The sequence below is a fragment of the Engystomops pustulosus genome, chromosome 10 (assembly GCF_040894005.1).
Source record: "Engystomops pustulosus chromosome 10, aEngPut4.maternal, whole genome shotgun sequence".
NCBI lineage: Eukaryota > Metazoa > Chordata > Amphibia > Anura > Leptodactylidae > Engystomops > Engystomops pustulosus.
Genome location: NC_092420.1, coordinates 80,067,634 through 80,089,418, shown reverse-complemented (window position 1 = coordinate 80,089,418; position 21,785 = coordinate 80,067,634). Strand labels below are relative to the sequence as shown.

At 43.3% G+C, this 21,785-nt stretch overlaps 1 protein-coding gene across 2 annotated transcripts in view; it reads right to left on the bottom strand.

The window, feature by feature from the left end:
- Positions 1-20,952, bottom strand: part of RABGAP1L (RAB GTPase activating protein 1 like) — a 199,426-nt gene extending 178,474 nt beyond the window's left edge. Inside the window, exons 1-4 of one of the 2 annotated variants that reach the window (XM_072128764.1) lie at positions 20,724-20,952; positions 6,334-6,505; positions 3,640-3,823; positions 1,126-1,336 (exon numbers count right to left, since the gene is read on the bottom strand). In XM_072128764.1, coding sequence (XP_071984865.1) covers positions 1,126-1,336; positions 3,640-3,823; positions 6,334-6,462 — 524 coding nt within the window. In that variant the 5' untranslated portion in view covers positions 6,463-6,505; positions 20,724-20,952. The remainder of the gene's footprint in view (positions 1-1,125; positions 1,337-3,639; positions 3,824-6,333; positions 6,506-20,723) is intronic. The other variant, XM_072128763.1, reaches the window with a different exon arrangement.
- Positions 20,953-21,785: the final 833 nt, after the last annotated feature.

Sequence of the window (21,785 nt, the reverse complement as noted above, 5' to 3'; positions counted from 1 at the left end):
GGAGTCAAGTCTCTGTAGCATCATTCTAAGGACCAAGTATCAGAAGCATAGTGCGGAGTCAAGTCTCTGTAGCAGTGATCTAAGTACTATGTATCAGTAGCAAGGTTGCGGAATCAAATCTCTGTAGAATCAATGTAAGCACTAAGTATCGGGAGCAGAGTGTGGAATCAAGTCTTTGTAGCATTAATCTAAGCAAGATGCATTAGGAGCAAGGTGTGGAGTCAAGTCTATATAGCATGAGTCTATGGGGGGGGATTTATCACGGCTTGTATGCCTGACAACAGGCATAAAAGCCATTATTTAGTCTCAATTGCTCGCTGTACACTGGGACTTCTCCGTCTGCTATGCCGATTGGGCGAGGAGAGCTGTTTGTCCATGCAGTTAAGCAGGCGCAGGCTATGGCGCAATACTACGACAGGGCAAAGCCTCCTGATAGATCAGGTAAGTGCCAGGTAAGTGCCAGGGGCACCATCATACGCTGGCACACTTAGCACCAGCGTATGATCAATGTGCCTATGTATCATAAACTGAGTGCGGAGTCTTTGTAGCATCAATATAAGCACTATGTATCAGGAGTATAGATCAGGCGGCCGACAAGAGCTCCTTGCTCCCTTCTTTCCAAACTCAGCAGAAAAAAAAATGTGTATTATGGCAACACCATACTATAATTTACAAGTTTCCCACATTGAAAACAGAAGACGGTAATGAAAGACTATTGCAAAAAGATGTGAAGAAAACAATACAGGCTTTTACCGATTGGTCAACACTTCCTGGAACCTTCTATGACTACATTACAGGCTATAAAATAACACATAAAACATTAAATGCAAATAAATGTGGCTAGAGAGTAATAAAATCAGAGGAAATGGATTTTATTGGACACTCATTAGAAATCATATCCTTATATGCACATTTAGTTATGCCGTTTTACCTTTGACACAATGAACAATCCCTTTTATGAGTCAGACTTGCAGAGTCAGAGCTGGTTCAATACAAATGTAGTCATAATATGTAAGGTCATGGACATGAAGTGGCTCAGATCATGTCCTATTATGTGCTAAATCTTTTTGGCCTCACAAATATACCAGTAATGCAATATTTGATCTAACCTTGAAAAAACCTCACCTGACGGAGCCCTCAGCAACATTGGGAACGTAGAGAGTAACAGTGATTGGAGCTGAACAATGTGCTCTCATGGAGGACATGGCCCGCAGGGCTTCTGTCTCACTACGTGGAGCGGAAACCTTCATATGACCCAAATATGAGAGTTTGTGAAAGGAAACACTTTCTTCTTCTGGAGGGTTTGCAGTCGGTCTAATGTTTTGCGCAGGAATCTCTGAAGAGACAAAAGATAGAACAGAAGAAAGCCATGTGATACCCATCTTAAGGAGGGGCAATTCCATAATATCAGATATAACATCATTTGTCCGGAATACAACGGAATTTGTTGTTGCTCCATTAAATAAGCAATATTGTCAAGTGGGGGAGAAAGACATAACCCTTAACATACCTTTGTTCCTGTTGATATACTGTAGGGGTACTTGACTTTTATCCTAAATCAGAGACAGTTTCAAGTGCCCACTAGACAATCCTGAGTTCTCTAAGTTTTCAGGCTCGCCTCCCTACAGGCTGCCCCACTGCTCCTCCTTGGTCCCGGCTATCAGCTCCTATGTTGTCTGACACCAACTCCTGAATGATGGAGCTGCATAGAAGGGCTTAGGGAGGAAAATCTGAGCACTTACCAGAAGGTGGGCACTTGCAGCCTATTGCAAATAGGATAAAAGTTAATTACAGGCAGTACCCGGGTTACGTACAAGATAGGTTCTGTTTTGTTATTAAGTAGAATTTGTATGCAAGTCGGAACTGTATATTTTATAATTGTAACCCCAGCCAAATTTTTTTTGGTCTCTGTGACAATTGGATTTTAAAAATGTTGGGTTGTCATAAGAACCAGGATTCAATAAAGATTAATTACAGACACATTTGATAACTATTATAGTTGTTTATTGTAGCCCAAGGCTAAAATACAGTAGATTACCAACATCCAGAGGTCAGTTTGTAACTTGGGGTCGTCTGTAAGTCAGGTGTTCTTAAGTAGGGGACCGCCTGTATATGGAAACTCCAGATTGATAAGCATACGTAATGACAGCTGTATATAGGGTTGCTGCTTTTAGCTAGTCTTTTAAATTAATCTTTAATAATGTGTAATTAAATTTGTAATATTTTTTTCTTTATTTGTCAAAGGACTTTCCCCTTAGAAACGCTCTGACTTAGCTTTGCTAATGTATAGTGTGTGTTATGCAGGGGTAGACATGCTTGTAATAACTGTAAAACAAACAATGTGAAAGGTAAAGGGCGGCACAATGAAAACCGATCAACATCCAATTGTGGGTGCAAGCTCGTGGGGGTCCGGCTCAAGATCCCAGAAATACAAAAATCACGCAGACGAGCAGCACTTCGTGTCGTTGAATATTTATTCACAAGTGGAATAACTCAATGTAGTCAACTCAATGTAGTCATTCTCAAGCTTGACACGAGTCACGGAGTGCTGCTCATCTGCGTGATTTTCAACTGCAAAGCAGATGTAAAAAAAAAGAGATGTAAATTAGGTCATTTTCCTATGTTTATTTATTACATTGCCCCTCCCTATCCAAAACTGTAAACACTAATCGCCACACAGCTTTTCTCTCCCTGTCCTGCAATCCTCTCTTCCTGGCTCTTGCTCTGCATCTATAACTAAAGTACAGTACAGATAAAGGGGTTAAATGAGAGCAATTTTTTTTTTTACTTTAAGGGAACCTGTCAACAGGGACAAAATCATGGGGTAGTCACAGGGGTTGGGCTTTGGTATGAATGCATTTCAAAAAACAAAATGTGAGTTGTCGGAGTTACTCACTACTCAGCCTCCACCTTTGTGCTCCTGTACAGCTCTTCCCACCTGCTCCTTTCAAAGAGGTCACAACCTGGTGAGCCTGACATCAGTGGTGGAGGGAGGAGCTGTACAGGAGCACAAAGATGGGGCTAAGATCTGAGGAGTGAGTAACACAGACAAGTCACATGTTATTTGAAATGCATTCAAACCAAAGCCCAACCCCTGGCACTACACAGACGATTCTGTCAGGGTACAAGGTAAGTTAAATCAAATGCTTATAAAAGGCAGAGAGGCCTTTTTGCACTGCAGGTGTGATGGGCTTCTGCAACCTGTCTTTATTGAAAATTAGGTCAGTGGTGACAGGTTCCCTTTAGAAGGAACACTCCAGTCACAGCTGATTTATTTAATTATACCTTGTGCAGAGCCTGAAGGGAAGAGCAGCACTCTAGGTTCTAGCAAGGTCCTAGGAATACAATGAAACTGAGTCATGCTCCCCCCTTTAGGCCCTGCACCATGTATTATCCAATGAATTAGCTTTGAATGGAGAGTTCCTTTCAGAAGTTGTTTTACCTGCACAACATCTTCTGGACACTCATTTTTATGCTCAAACATTGTGCAAGGAGCACAACTGTGCACTATAGTCATCTGAGTCATGGTCTGCCAATAGGACTACTGCTCCATACTAAAAACATGATTGCAGTAGGGTACAGTAGCCCTGCAGCGGGACAATGACTCGAGAGCTGCGATTCAAGGCCAAAAATACCAACCTGTACTGTTAGGGTCCAAAATTAATGTGAGTGGAGGGTTCCTGGCAGTGGTCATGCTGCAGCCAGCAGTGTAGGAATCAGGCCCCTCGTCAATCTCTGCGTGGTTGCCATTTTGCTTTTTCTCCGAATCTCTAAGTATCTCTTCCATCGCCTTTTCCAGTTGTTCATCTCCATTGGACATTATCTGCAAAAATAAAAAGGGTAAGAGAAAAAAAAAACCCACAAACCGTTAACATATTATTAGCCAAACTGATGCCCACAACAAGTAAGCATTGCCCTTACTGATACAATACGGTCGTACTACATATGCTATGGACGAACCATGATATGACTCGAGGAGATCACACTCACATCCAGATATTTGACAATCCCAACCACAGTATATGAAAAAGCCAAGGAAAGACATTTCTATATAAGCGACTGTTCTAATGCCAGACCTCCAGAAGTAAATAACGTGCTGGATTTGGCAGGACAACTGTAAACTTACTGCCAAGCAATCTTTTAATGTGTTGGCATGGACCTTGTACTGGAAATAAGACAAAAGGGGTCTGCGAGATGTCAAATGTGTACGGAAATGGAGACGTTTTGACAACTAATCTGCAGTAATTGAACCAATTTTACTTTAAAATCCTGTGCCTGGGCTGATGTGCAGCTTCTGTTCAATACTCCGAGTAGGGCAATGTTGGGTGTGCCGCCTTTTGGAGCCAGAAGTGTTGCTTCATTTGCACTACTCCATCAATGTCACTGCACTGACAAGATTCAGCAGCATGAAAGTGTGACTAGTTACTGTTCACCAGTGATATATGGCAAGTGAGAACTGAGGCCTGTGGTCATGTGGATTTACAATACTTCACTGAACATTGATTAAAGGAAACCTACCACTTGAAGTGGCAGGTTTCAGAAGAAAACACCGAGCACCAGATCAGGGTGAGATGGTGCCGGTGCTTATTTTTGTTAGCGTTTTAAACCGCTTACCATGCATGCGACTCTCCTTCACTTCCTATGTGGCCGCGCGCATGGTAAGCGCCGAGCGCATACCGCGATACCGCGGTTTAAAACACAAACAAAAATAAGCACCGGCACCAGCTCAGCCTGAGCTGGTGCTCGGTGTTTTCTTCTGAAACCTGCCACTTCAGGTGGTAGGTTTCCTTTAAGAACAAAGACCCCACTAAACTACTCAAGTAGTGTATGATTAATCCTTTCAAGCATTGGCTCTTAATTGCCTTCTGAGAGAGGGGTAAATTAGGGGATTGAGAAAGATGCTAGCTGTGTGTGATTCGCTAAAGAGAATTCTTGACGGAAGGGTTAACTGAAGAATTGAAAGAGACATTGGCTGGAACTCACTGAAGAGAATTCCTTAGGGAAGGGTGAATGAAATGTTTGGGATGTGTTACTGTGTTATTTGCTGAAAAGAATTTTTGAAGAAGGGATAAATGAGGGAGCTGATTTCTCTTCAGCGAGTCACACAGTCAGCGTCTCTCCCAACCTCCCCCTTATCTACCCCTCCCTCAGGAATTCTATTCAGCAGTGTCAGTTAGGAGGATGGGCAGCTTCACTGTATCCTGGAGTTCCCACACCTCCATGACTGGATCTTTAGTAACAGAGGACATCAATAAAAGTCTTTTTTAGAATAACATTCTATGGATAGAGCCATCAGTGAAACATATAATGACATCTAAATGGTACTGTGCGTGATTTGTGGAGGGGGAGGGCTCACTGGTGACAAGTTCCCTTTAAATCCTGCCAGTTTACTTATATATAAAAAAATCACCATCAAATTCATATGCAAATGAGCTGAGAAGAGTCACTTTTAGAGGCTGGAGGGGGACTGTTACTTCAGATACCCCCATTTACGGTTACATAATACCTAGAAATAATATCTTTGGAATCATAATAAAGATATGAATCTCTTGTGGCTCTGTGAGCTACAGAACTGGAGATACAGGCAGTTAAAGACGTAGTTTGGGATGTGAGCGGCTTTAACTGCCTGTATCTCCAGCCTGTGGCCAACTTTAGTCTAAGGCTACATTCACACAACGTATGCCAGCCTTACCGTAGTACGGCGAGCATACATCAGTGCCAGGGAGAGGAGCAGGTGATGAGCGCTGCTCACCCCCGCCCCTCTCCATAGGAATACACAGCGCACGGTGCCGTATACCGTAGAATTATAGAACATGTTGTATCTTTCTAAGGGCTACGGAACAGTGCCGCACCATACCGCTCCCGTACGGGGATGTGAGGCCATAGAAGTGTATGGGGGACGTACACAAGTCGCCCGTATATACGTCCCCCATACGTTCGTGTGAATGTTGCCTAATTCTTTTCTCTTTGGAGTCTCCTTTAAAGATTCTGTAGTGGGTTTATTTTACAAGAAAAATCGACTGACGTCAAATAATAATAAGAGCAGGACCACAACACCATTAGCTAAATATCAGCAGCAGTAACCCAGCGGCCATAAATAATTAACTGTGAATTCAGATGCCATAGCTAGTCAAGATTGGGCGTCTCTTTGTAACTTCAGTCTTTTTTGCTCCCAGGACCATCTGTTAAATTTCTGGGGTAGGTAAAAGCTGTTCTTGTGTTGAATACTTTTTGGCAGGCACATCCAGGTATGGTATATCTATACTCCAGATAGTGACACACCCTCCCATCCATGACAAATGAAGTAACGGAATTCTCTACCATCGTACTGACCTTTAACTGAGGTTTGTCGTCTACATTTGAAGAGCCATCGACTTGTAAAGGTACTACGACAAAATCTTCAGTGTTTATGGTGGAGTCTGTGGGTGCGCCGGAGCCCCGGAGAGACGACTTACCATCCATTGCTGTTACGTTGCTTGTAAACCATGAACCAGCACCCAGTCATCTGATAAAACAGAAACGTAACAGGATGAGAAACGATCATGCAAATGCCGAGACAAAATCTGAAACTTCAAAACCGAAAGGGATAAATTTACAGTTCATTAAGATACAATATTTGTTCACTTCTGACCACAGCAAAGGAGATACATGTCTGATCGTTGGGAGTGTAAGGCCAGCAGAACAAGACTGTGGGCGCTTTGCGAAAAATGGAGCGTGCGCTGCATGGATTTCACGGTCATGGTTCAAGATACAAGCAAGTGTTTTGGTCTAAACACATCTGTGTTTGGGAGTCAATCCTTCCGGATTAAGCACGACGCACGGCCTAAAGAATCAAGTTGTGATCCTAAAGCCCCCTAAAGTGGACTGGAGAGCTGGAGCGGAACAAATATAAGTTCCTTTTTTTGATACTACTTGGGCCCAGTACGAAGACAATTAGCAATCTTTCCTCCACCACAAACTCAATTATATGGCATCATTGATTAGATTTACCATAATGTTGCCATAAAGTATAAAAAAACCTGATGGACCGCAGGAGACAATGTTCCTCCCCCGAGGTGCCTAGGATGGGAAAATCATTGCCATATATGTCGGAATTTCATCAAAATCCATCATGATAAACATGGAACACTTACTCATAGATTCAGACACCGCAACAGTGGTGATCTTCTTTGTTATCCATGGCCTCCTTCCTTCTAAAATCAACTTTTCAAAGCATGTGATAGCCAGAAGTGCTCAGGGTATTACCAGAGCCCCTCCGTGCAGTAACTTCACAGGTTGTTACGCTGTACAGGAGGACATCTCACCCTCCCCCTGCTCCCTCAGCATCCCCCCTTCCCTCTGCCTACTGTAATCTTAGTGGAGTTTTAGCACACAATGGGAGAAAGGAAGTGCTCCTGCACATTGTAACAGCCTTTGAAGCTACAGCACTGAGAGTGTCTGGCAACACCCTCAGAGCCAAAGTCCATTTTAGAAGGAAGGAGGCCATGGATAACAAATATAAGACTATTACTACAGTTGGGGTGCCTGGATCTATGAGCAAGTATCCTTGGTTTATCCATGCTTCATTTTGATGGTAGATTTCCTTTTAGTGTTCCCACTTAGTGTTAGTGTTCCTTTTAGTTTCACCAATTTGATGTATGCAGGGTATAATAAGTTGCTATTTTTCTCTCTTTTCAAAGTCTAAATTGGCTGATAACAGAGAGGAAACAGGTTATAATAATAAATAAATTAAAAAAAAAAAAAAAAAAAAAAAAAAAGGTTAGAGAAAACACAGAGAACTTCTACTACTTGTAACCCAGCAGATGCAGACACATGATGCGACACCCAGTGACCTGAGATTTCCTGCTGCAGCTGTAATGTACTCGCCACTAATTCCTGTCTGCCCGGGCGTGCACCGGATTACACAGCCTCTCACTTATTTCTACCTTGACATTTCCCCTTATAGCATCATCCTGGGTACTGGCAGGGCACGTGTCACAGTATTTGACCATAATTCAGCACATTATTTGCATTTGAAAGGAAAAAAAGGTTTCAGAATAAAAGGTTCACGTAGCACAAGTAGCAAAGCAAACAGTCCTGTGCAAATAACTACAACGGTCGCGGATCGATGGCGGGCGCTGTGCTCTACTTTCGGTTCCTTCCGTGGCTGCACCTATGAAATACCTAAACGTACAATCTACGTCTATCTAAAATTTGTCTGTACATTTCTGATCGTTGAGGGTGTAAGACTGGAGGAACTATGAGTGACACGTGAAAAATGAAGTTTGCGCTGGACGGATTTCACGGACCACAGTGCAGAGGACAGGACTAAAAGCATTATAGTGATTTATGATATAGGGCAGTGATGGCGAACCTTTAAGAGACCGAGTGCCCAAACTATAACCAAAATGCACTTGATTACCGCAAAGTGCCAACATTGAATTTTAAGTAACTTATTGCTACCTGCTCTTCAACATCTATCAATCGTATCGGCCGCTTGAGGCCACTAATACAGTTGAAAGAAGGAGGGCACATGCAGACTATCATTGTAGCTTCTTTCCAGGGTCTCTCTGTACAGCAAGAATGTAGGGTCCAGTAGGATAACCTACAAAGATAATGCAGTTATATCAACACTTTCTCACTTTTACAGTAGTTCCCAGCATCCAATGAAGTGTCGTTTTAAAATAGCGCTGATTGTAGCATCTCTTAAATTGCCTGGGTCTGCAGGAAGATTTGGTGAATTTGGTCCTGTTTGGTGAACTCTGTCTTGGGATCAATGGCCTGAGTGCCCACAGAAAGGGCTCTGAGTGCCACCTCTGGCACCCGTGCCATAGGTTCGCCACCACTGATATAGGGAGTAGCAGGGACGCAGGTACTCCTTACATTCAGGGGTGGATTTAGACTGCCATGGCCTGTGTGCTGTATGAATATTATAGCCCCTCCAAGTCTGGGATAACTTCTTACATATAGTACTAGAAATCAAGCTTCTTGGGGAATGGAGGAGGTGTCCCTTCTGCTGCTTTCAATTTGTGGTTTCAGGACCTTTGGAGGACCTTCAAAAAGTCAAAAAATGTCTCTTGTATAAATGTGTATTGAGAGCAGGAACAGACGTAGGAGGATTTCATGGGTGAAGGTTCTTCTTAGTATAAAATTTGGTAGGTGGTTTGGGTGGCCTTGAGCCCCCTAGAAAACTTGGCTACCGCCCAAAACGCCTGTATTTATAATCCACTACTCTTTACTTCAGTAAAGTGCCCTTTTTGAATGGAGTTGTAGTGTGGAGTGTATGCTCATCCACTACTCACTACTACAGGACTGACGAAGATCATGGTCTTGAAACTCCCACAAGACGTTGGCTTCCAGTCCCTCTACGTGACCACCATTTACATGGTCCCAACAGTAGGACCCCCCCATGAAACTTACTCTCCGTATGTAAATGGAGAGATCCACCCCTCATTCACAGGACCATTAGATCTTTTGCTTATAAACAATTTTTTTAACCTCCGTATCGGATTATTTATTCCTCCAATTCACTGTGAGCAGCCCACACAAATACCGGAGACTCTGGTACCTCTCACTACAATACAGCTGTGATGACTGTATACATAAGAGACCGCACCTCCCGAAACCCCAAGCGGACCACAACCTTCTTAGCCATTTCCTACAAATATGTCGCAATATCCCATCACACATCATTAAACGCAAGGTGAAAGGCGAGATTTTATGATTAAAGTTTGTTCATAAGAAAATTTTACATCTAATATAAAGAGATCTCTGCGACCGACAATTAAAGGAGTTTTCTGGACTCCTGGAAAAAAACCTCCGGAGGGTGCGTTCACATGGCCAGAGTTTCAGATGCAGTTTTTGATGTCCAAACCAGGAGTAGAATGAAGAGAAGTAGTAGCAGCGCTCAATAATATGTTCTCTCTCATTGTGATCCACACCAGACTTCAAAAACTGCATCCAAAAAACTGATTGTTGGAAAACATCCTGAGCGTTAGAGCAGGAGTAGCAAGTATAATCACCCTGCTCCGACTCCCGATTCCAGCGTCGTATCAATCTTACGTCTCAAGTAAAGTCCCATAGTCTACTAAGCCCAAGATCCAGTGATACATTGCACTTCCGTCCGAAATGTCAATCCTGACCAACGCAACACCGGAACCGGCGATTCTAGTTTTTGCCACTTTTGCACCTCAGGAAGGTTTTTGAGGAACCCCTTTAATGGTCTATTCTAGGCGATTAACTGGAGATCGGTGGGTGGGATCCAACCCTCTGCTCCTCTATGGCAGCTTACCACCCCACCCCCTCACCAAAACCACAGAAAAGTCCACACCTGTACTGCAATTTCTTTCCCATGCTATGATAAGGGCATCCTCTTCCCCTTAGCTCACCCCATTATTTTAAGAAATCCGCATGCCGAGATAACCCACATCTAGCTGCAGATCCCTCGCACAGTACAATGCAATGCTCTGCAGAACACAATTACTTCCCTATTATCGGATCTACGTCACGCCGCTCGACTTACTTCTCCCCAGAGAATAGAAAACAGTTTGAGATTTCTCTTGCGACAGCCAAAACTATCAACACTTCTGGGTGTGAAGAACAGATTTCGAGAACTCTGCACAGTTTCTATGAGATGATAACCAATGTGTTACCATAGTCAAAAAAAATATTCATCTTGTCTTCCTGAGGACAAGCGGAGCAGGATTTAGGAGATAAATATGCAGGAAAGGGATGTGAGCCCAATCTGTGCTCGGATAATTCCTGCAGAATCGCAAGCTGACCTCTGCAATATGCACAAATGTAATCAGGGCTTAGAGGGGCGCTGCTGCAGGACGTCTATAACAGGAGCACTGCACCACCAACATAACCCAATCATACACCGCCATGCAAAAAGGATCATGAATGAGGAGATCTAATAAGTAATGTATGGAAGGTTACTTAAAAAGATCTTGTTAATTTTTATTAAAGGGGTTGTCCGAGCTTTAGAAAAATTTAGCAGGTAGGCTGGGGAGGGCTTTAAAAAAAAAATAAACGTTCACTGGCCTCCTGCGGCACTACCGGTCTCTCGGAGCCGTGCCGTGTTTACAGGAGCACGGCAGCATTGCTCCGCCAGCTTCCAGCGGCCTGGCACATCCACCCGTCTTGTATCCCAGTGTTGTATCAGACGCTAGGAGAGGAGACGGGTGGGCGTGCAAGGCCGCTGGAAATTGCCGGAGCAGAGCTGTCGTACCCCTGTAAACAAACAGGGGTATGGCTCCGACGGACTGCAGCGCGGGACACCCCGGGAGCGCCGGAGGAGGTGAATAAAGGTTTTTTTTTTTTTATGCCCTCCCCTGCTAAATTTCTCATACTTGGATAACCGCTTTAAAAGGCTGCCACTTAGGGTGATGGCACACGTGGCGTTTTGAACCCGTTTTGGTCCATTTTTAAGCAGTCCGTCCAAAAATGCATACATTTTTGACCAGTTTTAATTAAGATAAGGTAAAAACAGATGTTTTCTCAAAAAACGCAGGCTTTTTTAACGGACTGCTTAAAAAAGGACCAAAAACAGGTTCAAAACGCGATGTGTGGCATCACCCTTCCATAACAGGTCATCTCTTATAATAAAACATTGTAGTGACTAAATAAAGCCCGATTTACAAAAATATACAATGCAAAATCCTGATGTTTAAAGTGGTTATATCAAAAAGGGGACATTTATTATATGACCCACCCCTCTTCACACATCCGGAGACTCCGGTTAGTTGCGCTGGCGTGCCATCTTATGCCAGGTGCTACCTGGGAAGGAATTGAGCGACTATACCAGCGACCATACAGGCCTGAACAGTGGCAGGCTATAGTAACGGCCAACCCGCTCTGTTGCCTGGGGCCCCCCACCTTCATGACACTCCTCCCCCAAATATCTTATTTACACACTTTTACGCATTTACTGTTCATGTTGAAATTATCTGAGGAAATAGTTGTCCAAAATTCTAGCCATTTGTGCAAAATCTTCTGGTCATGACCCTTTCCTTTTTCTCATACTTTTGTTGAAAAAAAAAAACGTAGAAATTGTCTTGATTCCTTGATACATGTGGCACAAATAATTTAAGACTTTTTTTGGCAGAAATTACCTCAGAATTCTGTCATAAACGGACTGATAAATCGTTCCCCCGCCGAGGAAAAACAAGCACTGCCGAAGCAGCAGTGGTTTATACAACTCCACCCCGATTCAGAGCTGGGTAAGCCATGGGCTGCGGCTAAGCCATGGGCTGCGGCTAAGCCATGGGCTGCGGGTAAGGATTCAAAAATCTGTCCCATAAAGTCTAGCATGTGTAGAAGTTTTATGGAGCACGTGTGTTGGGTGACAGGCAAGATATGCCAAAAATCATGTGTTTAAGACTATGGGGAATGCCCAAAACTGAGGAAACAGAAGTAAAAGTAACCCCGAAATGACAGAACCTAACCTAAGTCTCCAGATCAGAGAAGAGTGCAGAACTGACTAAACGTTTCCTATTGTATAAACTTTTCCTCTAAACAGAAGCAGAAGAAGCCGCCAGCGGTTACATAACCGGAGGCCCCCACAGCCTCCACCTCACGGACAAAAAACACCTCAACACCGACCTCCAGAAACTCAGAAGTAAAAAGCCAATAAATCAACGGCAGGAAAGAGGAAGCGACAGAACAATAGAGAATCGCTGAGGAGCATTTCCCTACATAATAAAATAATAAAAATATTTGCAGCAAATTGGGTTTTTGGGGCCAAGTGTCTCCTTGAGATGGAAAAGCTGGGTGATAATGAATAGGTTTTAATATTCATCTTAAAAATGTACTCAGAAAAAAATCCATGTGCCGGCCGCAGAAACAATTCCAGTCAGATGAATGGAACTAATTTTGAGCTTTTCTGAAGAGTTTTTCGCAAAGACTATCCCTTCAAACTCCATGTAAACTCCACGTGGCTACAGACACAGAGCGCTCACATCACTTACGCCTGACAGCTTTGCCATCAATATGCCTAATGATTCTGCAGTGATTAAAGGAAATCTACCACCAGGATGAAAGATTGTAAAGCAAGCACACTGACATGCTGGTGTGTGCCACCTCTGGCAGGATCTGCTCTTCTTTTAGCTTCTTAAGCCCTTGTTTTTGTGAAAATAAAGTTTGAAAAATCATGCTAATTAGCTGTAAATGGAGCCTGGAGCCCCTCAGGCTAATTTGCATAATCTATAACCTTATTGTTCATAAAAACAAGGGTTTAAGAACTTAAAAGAAGTAGGTCAGTGTGCTTGGTTTACAGTCCTTCATCCTGGTGGTAGATGTCCTTTAACATTGAAGATACACTTATTACAAGTTTACATGTAACTTAATGGTGTTAGACACATCTCAGAAAACAGTGAATGCCACAACAGAATTCTTTATCCTTGTAACAATGACAGGAAATATGAACTCAGATATTCCAAGGAGCTGCTGGAAACTTCTCCATAACAATCCACACTGCAATGGAATATGATTCTGTACACCTCCAGCACATTACGTTCTAAGAACAAAACTTTCTCCAGTAACAAGAACTTCTACACCGAGTCAGACGGCCGTTACTCCAGAGCTGCATTCACCATTCTGCTTTACAGCTAACTGTGCCGGCACAATGCACATACAGAGTCAGGTCTGCTGGTGTGCCTGTCGGGAAAAGTAGTTCCAGGCACAGTAACATAAGTAACAGGACTTCATTGTATAAAGTGGAAATCCGCTCAGCATATCTAACATCAGGTACCAATGATACATACTAGATAACACTAGGTACTTTCCAAAATCAAACCATTTACTATTATCTATATAGTGATGGAAAATAAATGCCACATGTACGGACTTCTGCTGTGTTTGGATCTATACGTGGCAGAATGACGTCACCATTGTAGGGGTCTCTCTTAGGTCATGTTCACACTCAAAGTTTGCAAACGTATTGTAAAGGCAATTCAATTTGGTACATTACGTTAGTATTGTGTTTACATGGTTTATATTATGTTTACACAATGCAAAAACAAAGTTATCACATTGTAAACGTGATTTAAATGTTGAATGTGAACGCAACCTTACGCTACATGCATGCTAAAGTTATGCTAAAGTTGTTTTGATCCGCATTCTATCAGTTTTTTTTTACGGATCACAGGCTAACGTATTAAAGGGGATGTTCAACAGTAAAAAAAAAAATAAAACTATACTTACCACCCTCGGCATTCCCAGTGTACGGCATTATTTCCACAGTGGCCCCCCAAGCCCACCAGAAAAGTTTTTATCAATGTCAGACCACCCCTTTAACTCACATGAATGTGTTTTTCAAGGATCTGTGTGGAGGCTGTAGACAACTCTGAGCACATCCTATTCCTTCACGTAGAAGAACATGAAAAATACAGAAGCTACGCTACGCTTGGTTCTGTCCAAGTTCTGTCCATATTAGTGGATCAGTTATTAAATAACACAATTACCTTATATACTCGAGTATAAGCCTAGTTTTTCAGCACAAAATTTGTGCTCAAAAACCCTAACTCGGCTTATACTCGAGTCAACTAAAAACATAAAGACAAAACTCACCTTTCTGACGTCACCCATAGGTCCTCTTCTGTCTGAGACAGTCTGAGACAGAAGAGGACCTATGGGGGACGTCGGAAAGATGAGTACAGTGTTATTTTTTTTTCTTCTACAGGGGCTGGGTAGGCTGTATGCTACAGGGGTTGGGTAGGCTGTATGCTACAGGGGCTGGCAGACTATATACTGGGAGGCTGTAACCAATGCATTTCCCACCCTCGGCTTATACTCGAGTCAATAGGTTTTCCCAGTTTTTTGTGTTGAAATTAGGGGTCTCGGCTTATACTCGAGTATATACGGTAAATAACCCATCAAGTGGTTGGGACAAGCTAGTGACGTTATTTGTCGGACTTTTGTTATTTTCTCTTTTTTATTGGGGGGTTGTTTTACTTGTATTATATTGGGCGGTCCAAATAAAGAATGTAATACGGATGATACAAGTTCCGTTTGATACAATGGTCCCTAATGTTATACAGACTGCAACGACGATACATTGTTTTCAGATTGTTTGCATTGTTTATACATGCAAACTTGGCTCAGACAACACTTACATGTAAACTCTGCTTCTGCGGAACATTGTTAACAGAACATTATCTCCTGTGAATTCCTCTCTTATAGTAACAGTCATCCTGGCAAAATCCTAACCTAATAATAATAATCTTTATTTATATAGAGTTTTACAAATCATAGGGGACATATACAAATATAATATGACATTACACAGTACAAACAGTCATATGGAACAATAGGAGTGAGGGCCCTGATCACAAGTCTATGAGGATGAGGGGTAACACAAGGGCTTACAGTCTATGAGGATGAGGAGATGACACAAGAGCTTACAGTCTATGAGGATGAGGAGATGACACAAGAGCTTACAGTCTATGAGGATGAGGAGGTGACACAGGAGCTTACAGTCTATGAGGATGAGAGGGGTGACACAAGAGCTTACAGTCTATGAGGATGAGGGGGTGACACAAGAGCTTACAGTCTATGAGGATGGAGGGGGTGACACAAGAGCTTACAGTCTATGAGGATGGAGGGGGTGACACAAGAGCTTACAGTCTATGAGGATGGAGGGGGTGACACAAGAGCTTACAGTCTATGAGGATGGAGGGGGTGACACAAGAGCTTACAGTCTATGAGGATGGAGGGGGTGACACAAGAGCTTACAGTCTATGAGGATGGAGGGGGTGACACAAGAGCTTACAGTCTATGAGGATGGAGGGGGTGACACAAGGGCTTACAGTCTATGAGGATGGAGGGGGTGACACAAGAGCTTACAGTCTATGACAGTGGTGGCGAACCTATGGCACGGGTGCCAGAGGCGGCACTCTGAGCCCTTTCTGTGGGCACCCAGGCCATCACCCCAGCATGAAGTTCACCAGATAGGACTCAAAGAGTTCCTACAGAATTTTCCTACAATGATAGGTGAATTTGCCCTCCTCCATTCAACTGCGCTGGTGTCCTTGGGAGGCTGAACGATTGAAAGTTGTCAAAGAACAAGGAGAAATAAATTACTGCTTAAATTGCTGCGCTGGCACTTCGCAATAAATAAGTGGCTTTTGGTTGACGTTTGGGCACTCAGGCTCTAAAAGGTTTTCCATCACTGGTCTATGAGGATGGAGGGGGTGACACAAGAGCTTACAGTCTATGAGGATGGAGGGGGTGACACAATAGCTTACAGTCTATAAGGATGAGGGGGGGGACACAAGAGCTTACAGTCTATAAGGATGAGGGGGGGACACAAGAGCTTACAGTCTATGAGGATGAGGGGAGACACAAGAGCTTACAGTCTATGAGGATGAGGGGGTGACACAAGAGCTTACAGTCTATGAGGATGAATGGGGGACACAAGGGATTACAGTCTATGAGGATGGAGGGGGTGACACAAGAGCTTACAGTCTATAAGGAGGAGGGGTGACACAAGAGCTTACAGTCTATGAGGATGAATGGGGGACACAAGAGCTTACAGTCTATGAGGATGAATGGGGGACACAAGAGCTTACAGTCTATGAGGATGAGGGGGTGACACAAGAGCTTACAGTCTATGAGGATGAATGGGGGACACAAGAGCTTACAGTCTTAGAGATAACCTAACCAGCCTTGACAAAAATATTGAGATAAGGGGGCTTATTTACTAAGGGTCTGTGGCTGCACCTTTGTCATTTTTCGTGATTTGCGCCGCTGTGATAGGTATTTAACTGGAGATTGTATCACACGCAATGGGATTTTGGCGCTGCTGCGCTGCTTTCATGCAACAGAAATTGGGGGGCGTGCCGTCGGACGATCTGACTGATTCCGACTGAGCGCAGGATTTAACTTTCAAATTGTGTCGCAAGCCCAAGCACTTACATGCACCGGGAAGAAGAAGGTGAACTCCATTGGACCTGAGCGAGGAAGCAACACATGCAGGATATCGGACGCACGATCTTAGTGAATCGGTGCACAGTGCATTATCGTCGGACAATGCACTTTTGTGAGTCCTGCAGGACCGGGTAAGTAAATGTGCCCCAGTTTGTGCTTTTTTTTTTTCTTGCAGATTCTGGAAGGAAGTTTTATCCACTAAAATGTGATCCCTTGTAGAGGAACAAAAACATCTACTGGCTGAATATGTCACGATGCAGGTTCATCCAAGTATCAGATGTGTGTATTAGGCCCAAAAGATACCTTACCTTATATCCCAGAGAAGAGGACTGCAATGCTTCCAAGGAAAGTGACCAGACAACACATCCTGTGCCAGCTCTGGGATATGCGGCCATGCGTGCCGAGCGATATGTAAATGAGGTCTGGCGAATTAGCTGTAAATGGATTCTGAATGAACACTTTATCATTGCTTTAATCAAAACGTATTGTGGAACATTAAGAGGGGAATCACATTTCATGACTGTGTGATCTATATCCAAGGATGATATTATCCACGGATCGGTATCAGGGGGAAGTTCATAAGATCTCTCAGACACATAGATAAGAGGGTCACAATCACAATCAGGAGGCACAAATCTAAAGCCGCAGGAATTAAAATCTCTGCATGTCATGAACTTTAGATAACAACCAGCAAAACCGCTCATTCATTCGACAACTTTTACTCCAGACAGCACATGTGACTGGTCCGAGTGTGCATGTATTTTCGATGGTAAGAGGGACATAAGCTACAGCCGGTGGAAGTGAACAATCATACTTTTGCTATATACAGGCAGTCCCCAGTTTACATACAAGATAGGGTCTGTAGGTTTGTTCTTAAGTTGAATTTGTATGTAAGTCGGAACTGTATATTTTATCATTGTAATCCCAGCCAGAACTATTTTGGTCTCTGTGACAATTGGATTTTAAAAATGTTGGGTTGTCATAATAATCAATATTAACAATAAAGCTTCATTACAGACACCTGTGATAACTGTTACAGCTGTTTATTGTAGCCTAGGACTAAAGTACAATAAATTACCAATATCCAGAGGTCCGTTTGTAACTATGGGTTGTATGTAAGTCGAGTGTTCTTAAGTAGGGGACCGCCTGTATTGGACAATGGGTGAAAACAACAAACTTGGTTTGTGCACAGATTTGACGACCAGGATCTTGGATTCTGACTATGGGAAAGTAAATCTCTGATGCCACATCGGACTACTCTCCCTTGCTGTACACAAGACTACGGTACAGGGCAGTAGTCCAGCATGAAGGAAGGGACTGCATCGTTTTCTTAACCCAAAAAAAAAAATAAGCAGTAGGAAACTTGAGAGTGTAAAGCCAGAAACTTTTGTACAAAAAAGGAGTTTTGGCAAGAATTAACTTTTTTTATTCTCATAGACTGTAAGCTCTTGTGATCAGGGCCCTCAATGCTAGTGTTCCATATGACTGTTTTCCCTCTGTAATGTAATATTATATTTGTATTTGTCCCCTAGGATATATAAAGCGCTGCCGAATTTGATGAAACAATATAAATAAATATTATTATTCCCATTGTCACTTTCATATACTGTATTACCAAGAAGGAAAATAACCCAAAATACATAAAAACTCCCCTAAACATCAGAACCCAGATCTGTTCTAATATGTTCATTGGTTGCATTGCAAAAATACACAACAGATGGAGCATGAAGAGTAATTTTTTAGGGTTAAAGGACGGCTTCCACCAGGATGAAGGATTGTAAACCAAGCACACTGACATACTGGTGTGTGCCTCCTCTGCAAGGATGCTGTTTTCTTTAAGCTTGTTATCCCCTTGTTTTTAAGAATATAAGGCTTTTAAATTATGTAAATGAGCCTGAGGGGCTCCAGGCTACATTAAAACCTATGAAGCTTGGAGGCCCTCAGGCTCATTTGCATAATTTTAAATGCCTTTAAAAAAAATGAAAGAATAAGAAGCTAAAAGAAGAGCAGATCCCGCCAGAGGGTGCACACACCAGTATGTCAGTGTGCTTGGTGTACAATCCTTCATCGCCGTAGTAGTGTGTGAAATCTGGATATCACAAACAGACCGGATAACCCCGAAAACTGTGATTGCGATTTTAGTTCAGGACTGCTCTCCCTTCTTCCCCTCAGAACAGTCGCCCAGTGCCAATCATAATTACAGTTCAGCGTCCTGTCCTGGGTCGATCCGTGAAATCCAGACAGCGCATGGTCCATGATTCACGGATTGATCAGGGCTGTGTTATTTAGCTCTTACAAGGCGTTGCTGTTGAATCTGTTGTAGATCATACATCATAAAACCTGCATCACATACACAATGTGTAAACATAGCTACTACACGTCATCCACGTTGCATCATTGTGTCGTCACCATCACATCCCTACTACAAACCTCCTCTCTAGTAACAGCCCATTTGTATCCATACCGTACATTCAAGACTAACATACTACCGCCATACGCTCCATAATACTGCCATACATGTGTTTACATAAACTCTTGTGACGTTCACCTTACAGACACATTTGCCACAACAAGCCTTGCACCAGTATTCGAAATGTTAAAACAGCGCCACACCTGCCTACAGGCTGAGTGTGGTATTGCAATGCACCCAATTTCATGCCAATAAGCTGAGATGCAATACCAGACATATCCTATTGACCAGGGTGGCGCTGTTTTAGGATTAAAAATCTTATAAAATTCCATTACGCTTGTATACTTACCCAGGCAAAAATCTATGTCTTCCCGTATTAGAAATCTGATTCATCCGGAGCGAACCACCGCGACAATGTTTGTACTGGCCGGCTGAACACGGAGATAAGTTTTAATGCGACTGGTCAAAAGTCCAATAACTTATCCCTGACAAATCACTTTGCCTCTGCCGTACACAACCCTAGGCGGTGGTTATATGTATATAAAGTGCAACCACATGACATTGGGATAAGGGATGATCTTGTGGATGGGGGGGGGGTCTTCTAGAGGGGGTTCCACTATACATACAGATATATAGGAAGGATAAAACGTATAATACTATATAAGGAGACATTAAAAAAAAAAAACGGCACATTGTAAAGTACAGCGAGAAGTCAAAACAAAAAGATTAAGAAAAAAACAAAAAAAACAAGACAAGACAGGACAGCTCTGTGCTGGCATCCGCAGTATTCCTAATCACTGCGATCGCTCCTACAAGCCGTGTCAGCGCCAGCGGGTGACATGTGGCAATCTATAAAGAGGTCCCTCCACCCCGGCTCCAGATGCCAGGGTAGCAGGGCGACTCCTGACCCACGTTGGCACCAACCAGATGTGCACCGAGTGACGGTATACAGCCAAATCCATGTATAAATCCCAAAAATATGATCAGTGTGGATGCCAACTACTACGATGGTGCCACGACACAGAAACCGGTGCGCCAACCTGAAGATGGGCACAAGTGACCTAATATTATTATAATATTACTATAATATTTCCACGGATATGTATAATTGCACTAAAATGCAGATGGAGCAATGGAAATCTATAAGGAGAACAACTAAAGTTGTGTAACTTGAAGACGCGCCAGTCTTATAGGGTGGCACAGTGACCTGGCACTAGGGTCACAGAGGCAATGACAGGAGGTATATGGGGGGCACCTCTCCCAGGTCAGGTGACACAGCCAGCGGACCAGAGAGAGGACTGCACCAAGGTAGATACATTGCACCCTCCCGGCGCTAGGGGGCGGGTCTCCGGGCATTGCCCATCCCACATACGTTCCCGTTATACCGGAGAGCCCCCTCGTCTCTTACCGGGAGCCGCCGGCTGACGTGGTGCCGCTCTATCCTCCCTCCTCGGAGGCTCGCCGCTTGCTCATGGGTGCTGCTCTCCGCCTCCGGTCCTGTCCCGCTCCGGTAGACTTAGTCCCCGGCCGCACGTTTGCAGTTACTACGTCCCCCTCCCTCCTTCTACTCTTTCTCTCGGTTCTTCCCGTGTGCGCGCGGGCACGAGGCGCGACGTCAGCGAAAGGGAAGCCGGCGGGGGCGCGCGCAGGAGGGGGACGCGGCCGGGGGCGCGCACGGCCGGCCTTGTCACTGTGGCAGCCTAATGATGGCTCCTACATATCCTTCTTCTCTCCTATATATCCATACCTGTGTATATAAATATCCTCTTGTTTTGTTTTTTTGTTTTGCAACTTACTTTTTTTATTTTGGAAAAAATAAATATCCTCTTGTACCTTTTTCGTTTTTGCATTTCCATTTTTTTCCTCCCCTCCTTTAAGAATCCATTACTTTTTTTATTTTTTCATGTACAGAGGGTTTGTTTTCTCCGTAACAAATTGTACTTTCTAATGGCGGTATATGATATTCCGTGTTGTGCAGTGGAAGTGATGAAAAAAAAAACATTTTCTTGTGGGTCTTGTTTTTACGGCTTTCTCTGTGCGCTCCAAATGAGACCTCCCCTATATTCTTTAATTCGGTACGATATCACATTGCTATAAGTTTTAATAGATTCTAAAAATTAAAAACCTTTTGTAACCAAAGAAAATTAGAAGAAAATTTAGTCTGGCAAATTTGAAAGTGAATATATTTTTTAATTGGTCCTGGATAAAAGCATTATTTGCATACAGACACATAGCACGGTGATGCAACTGTGGCGTTCCAGACCTAAATCGGTCTTTAGTCAAGGTCTATGGCTTCCTGACAAAATCCTCTGTGTAGTCCCAGGGTTTGGATTTGGTTTGGATGTATTTCTCAAAATAACATGTGCTCACCCCTTAGCTCTCAGCACCCACCTTTGTGCTCCTTCACAGAACCTGAGCTCACAGGGTGGTAAGCTGACATCAGTGGGGGAGGGAGGAGCTGTACAGGAGC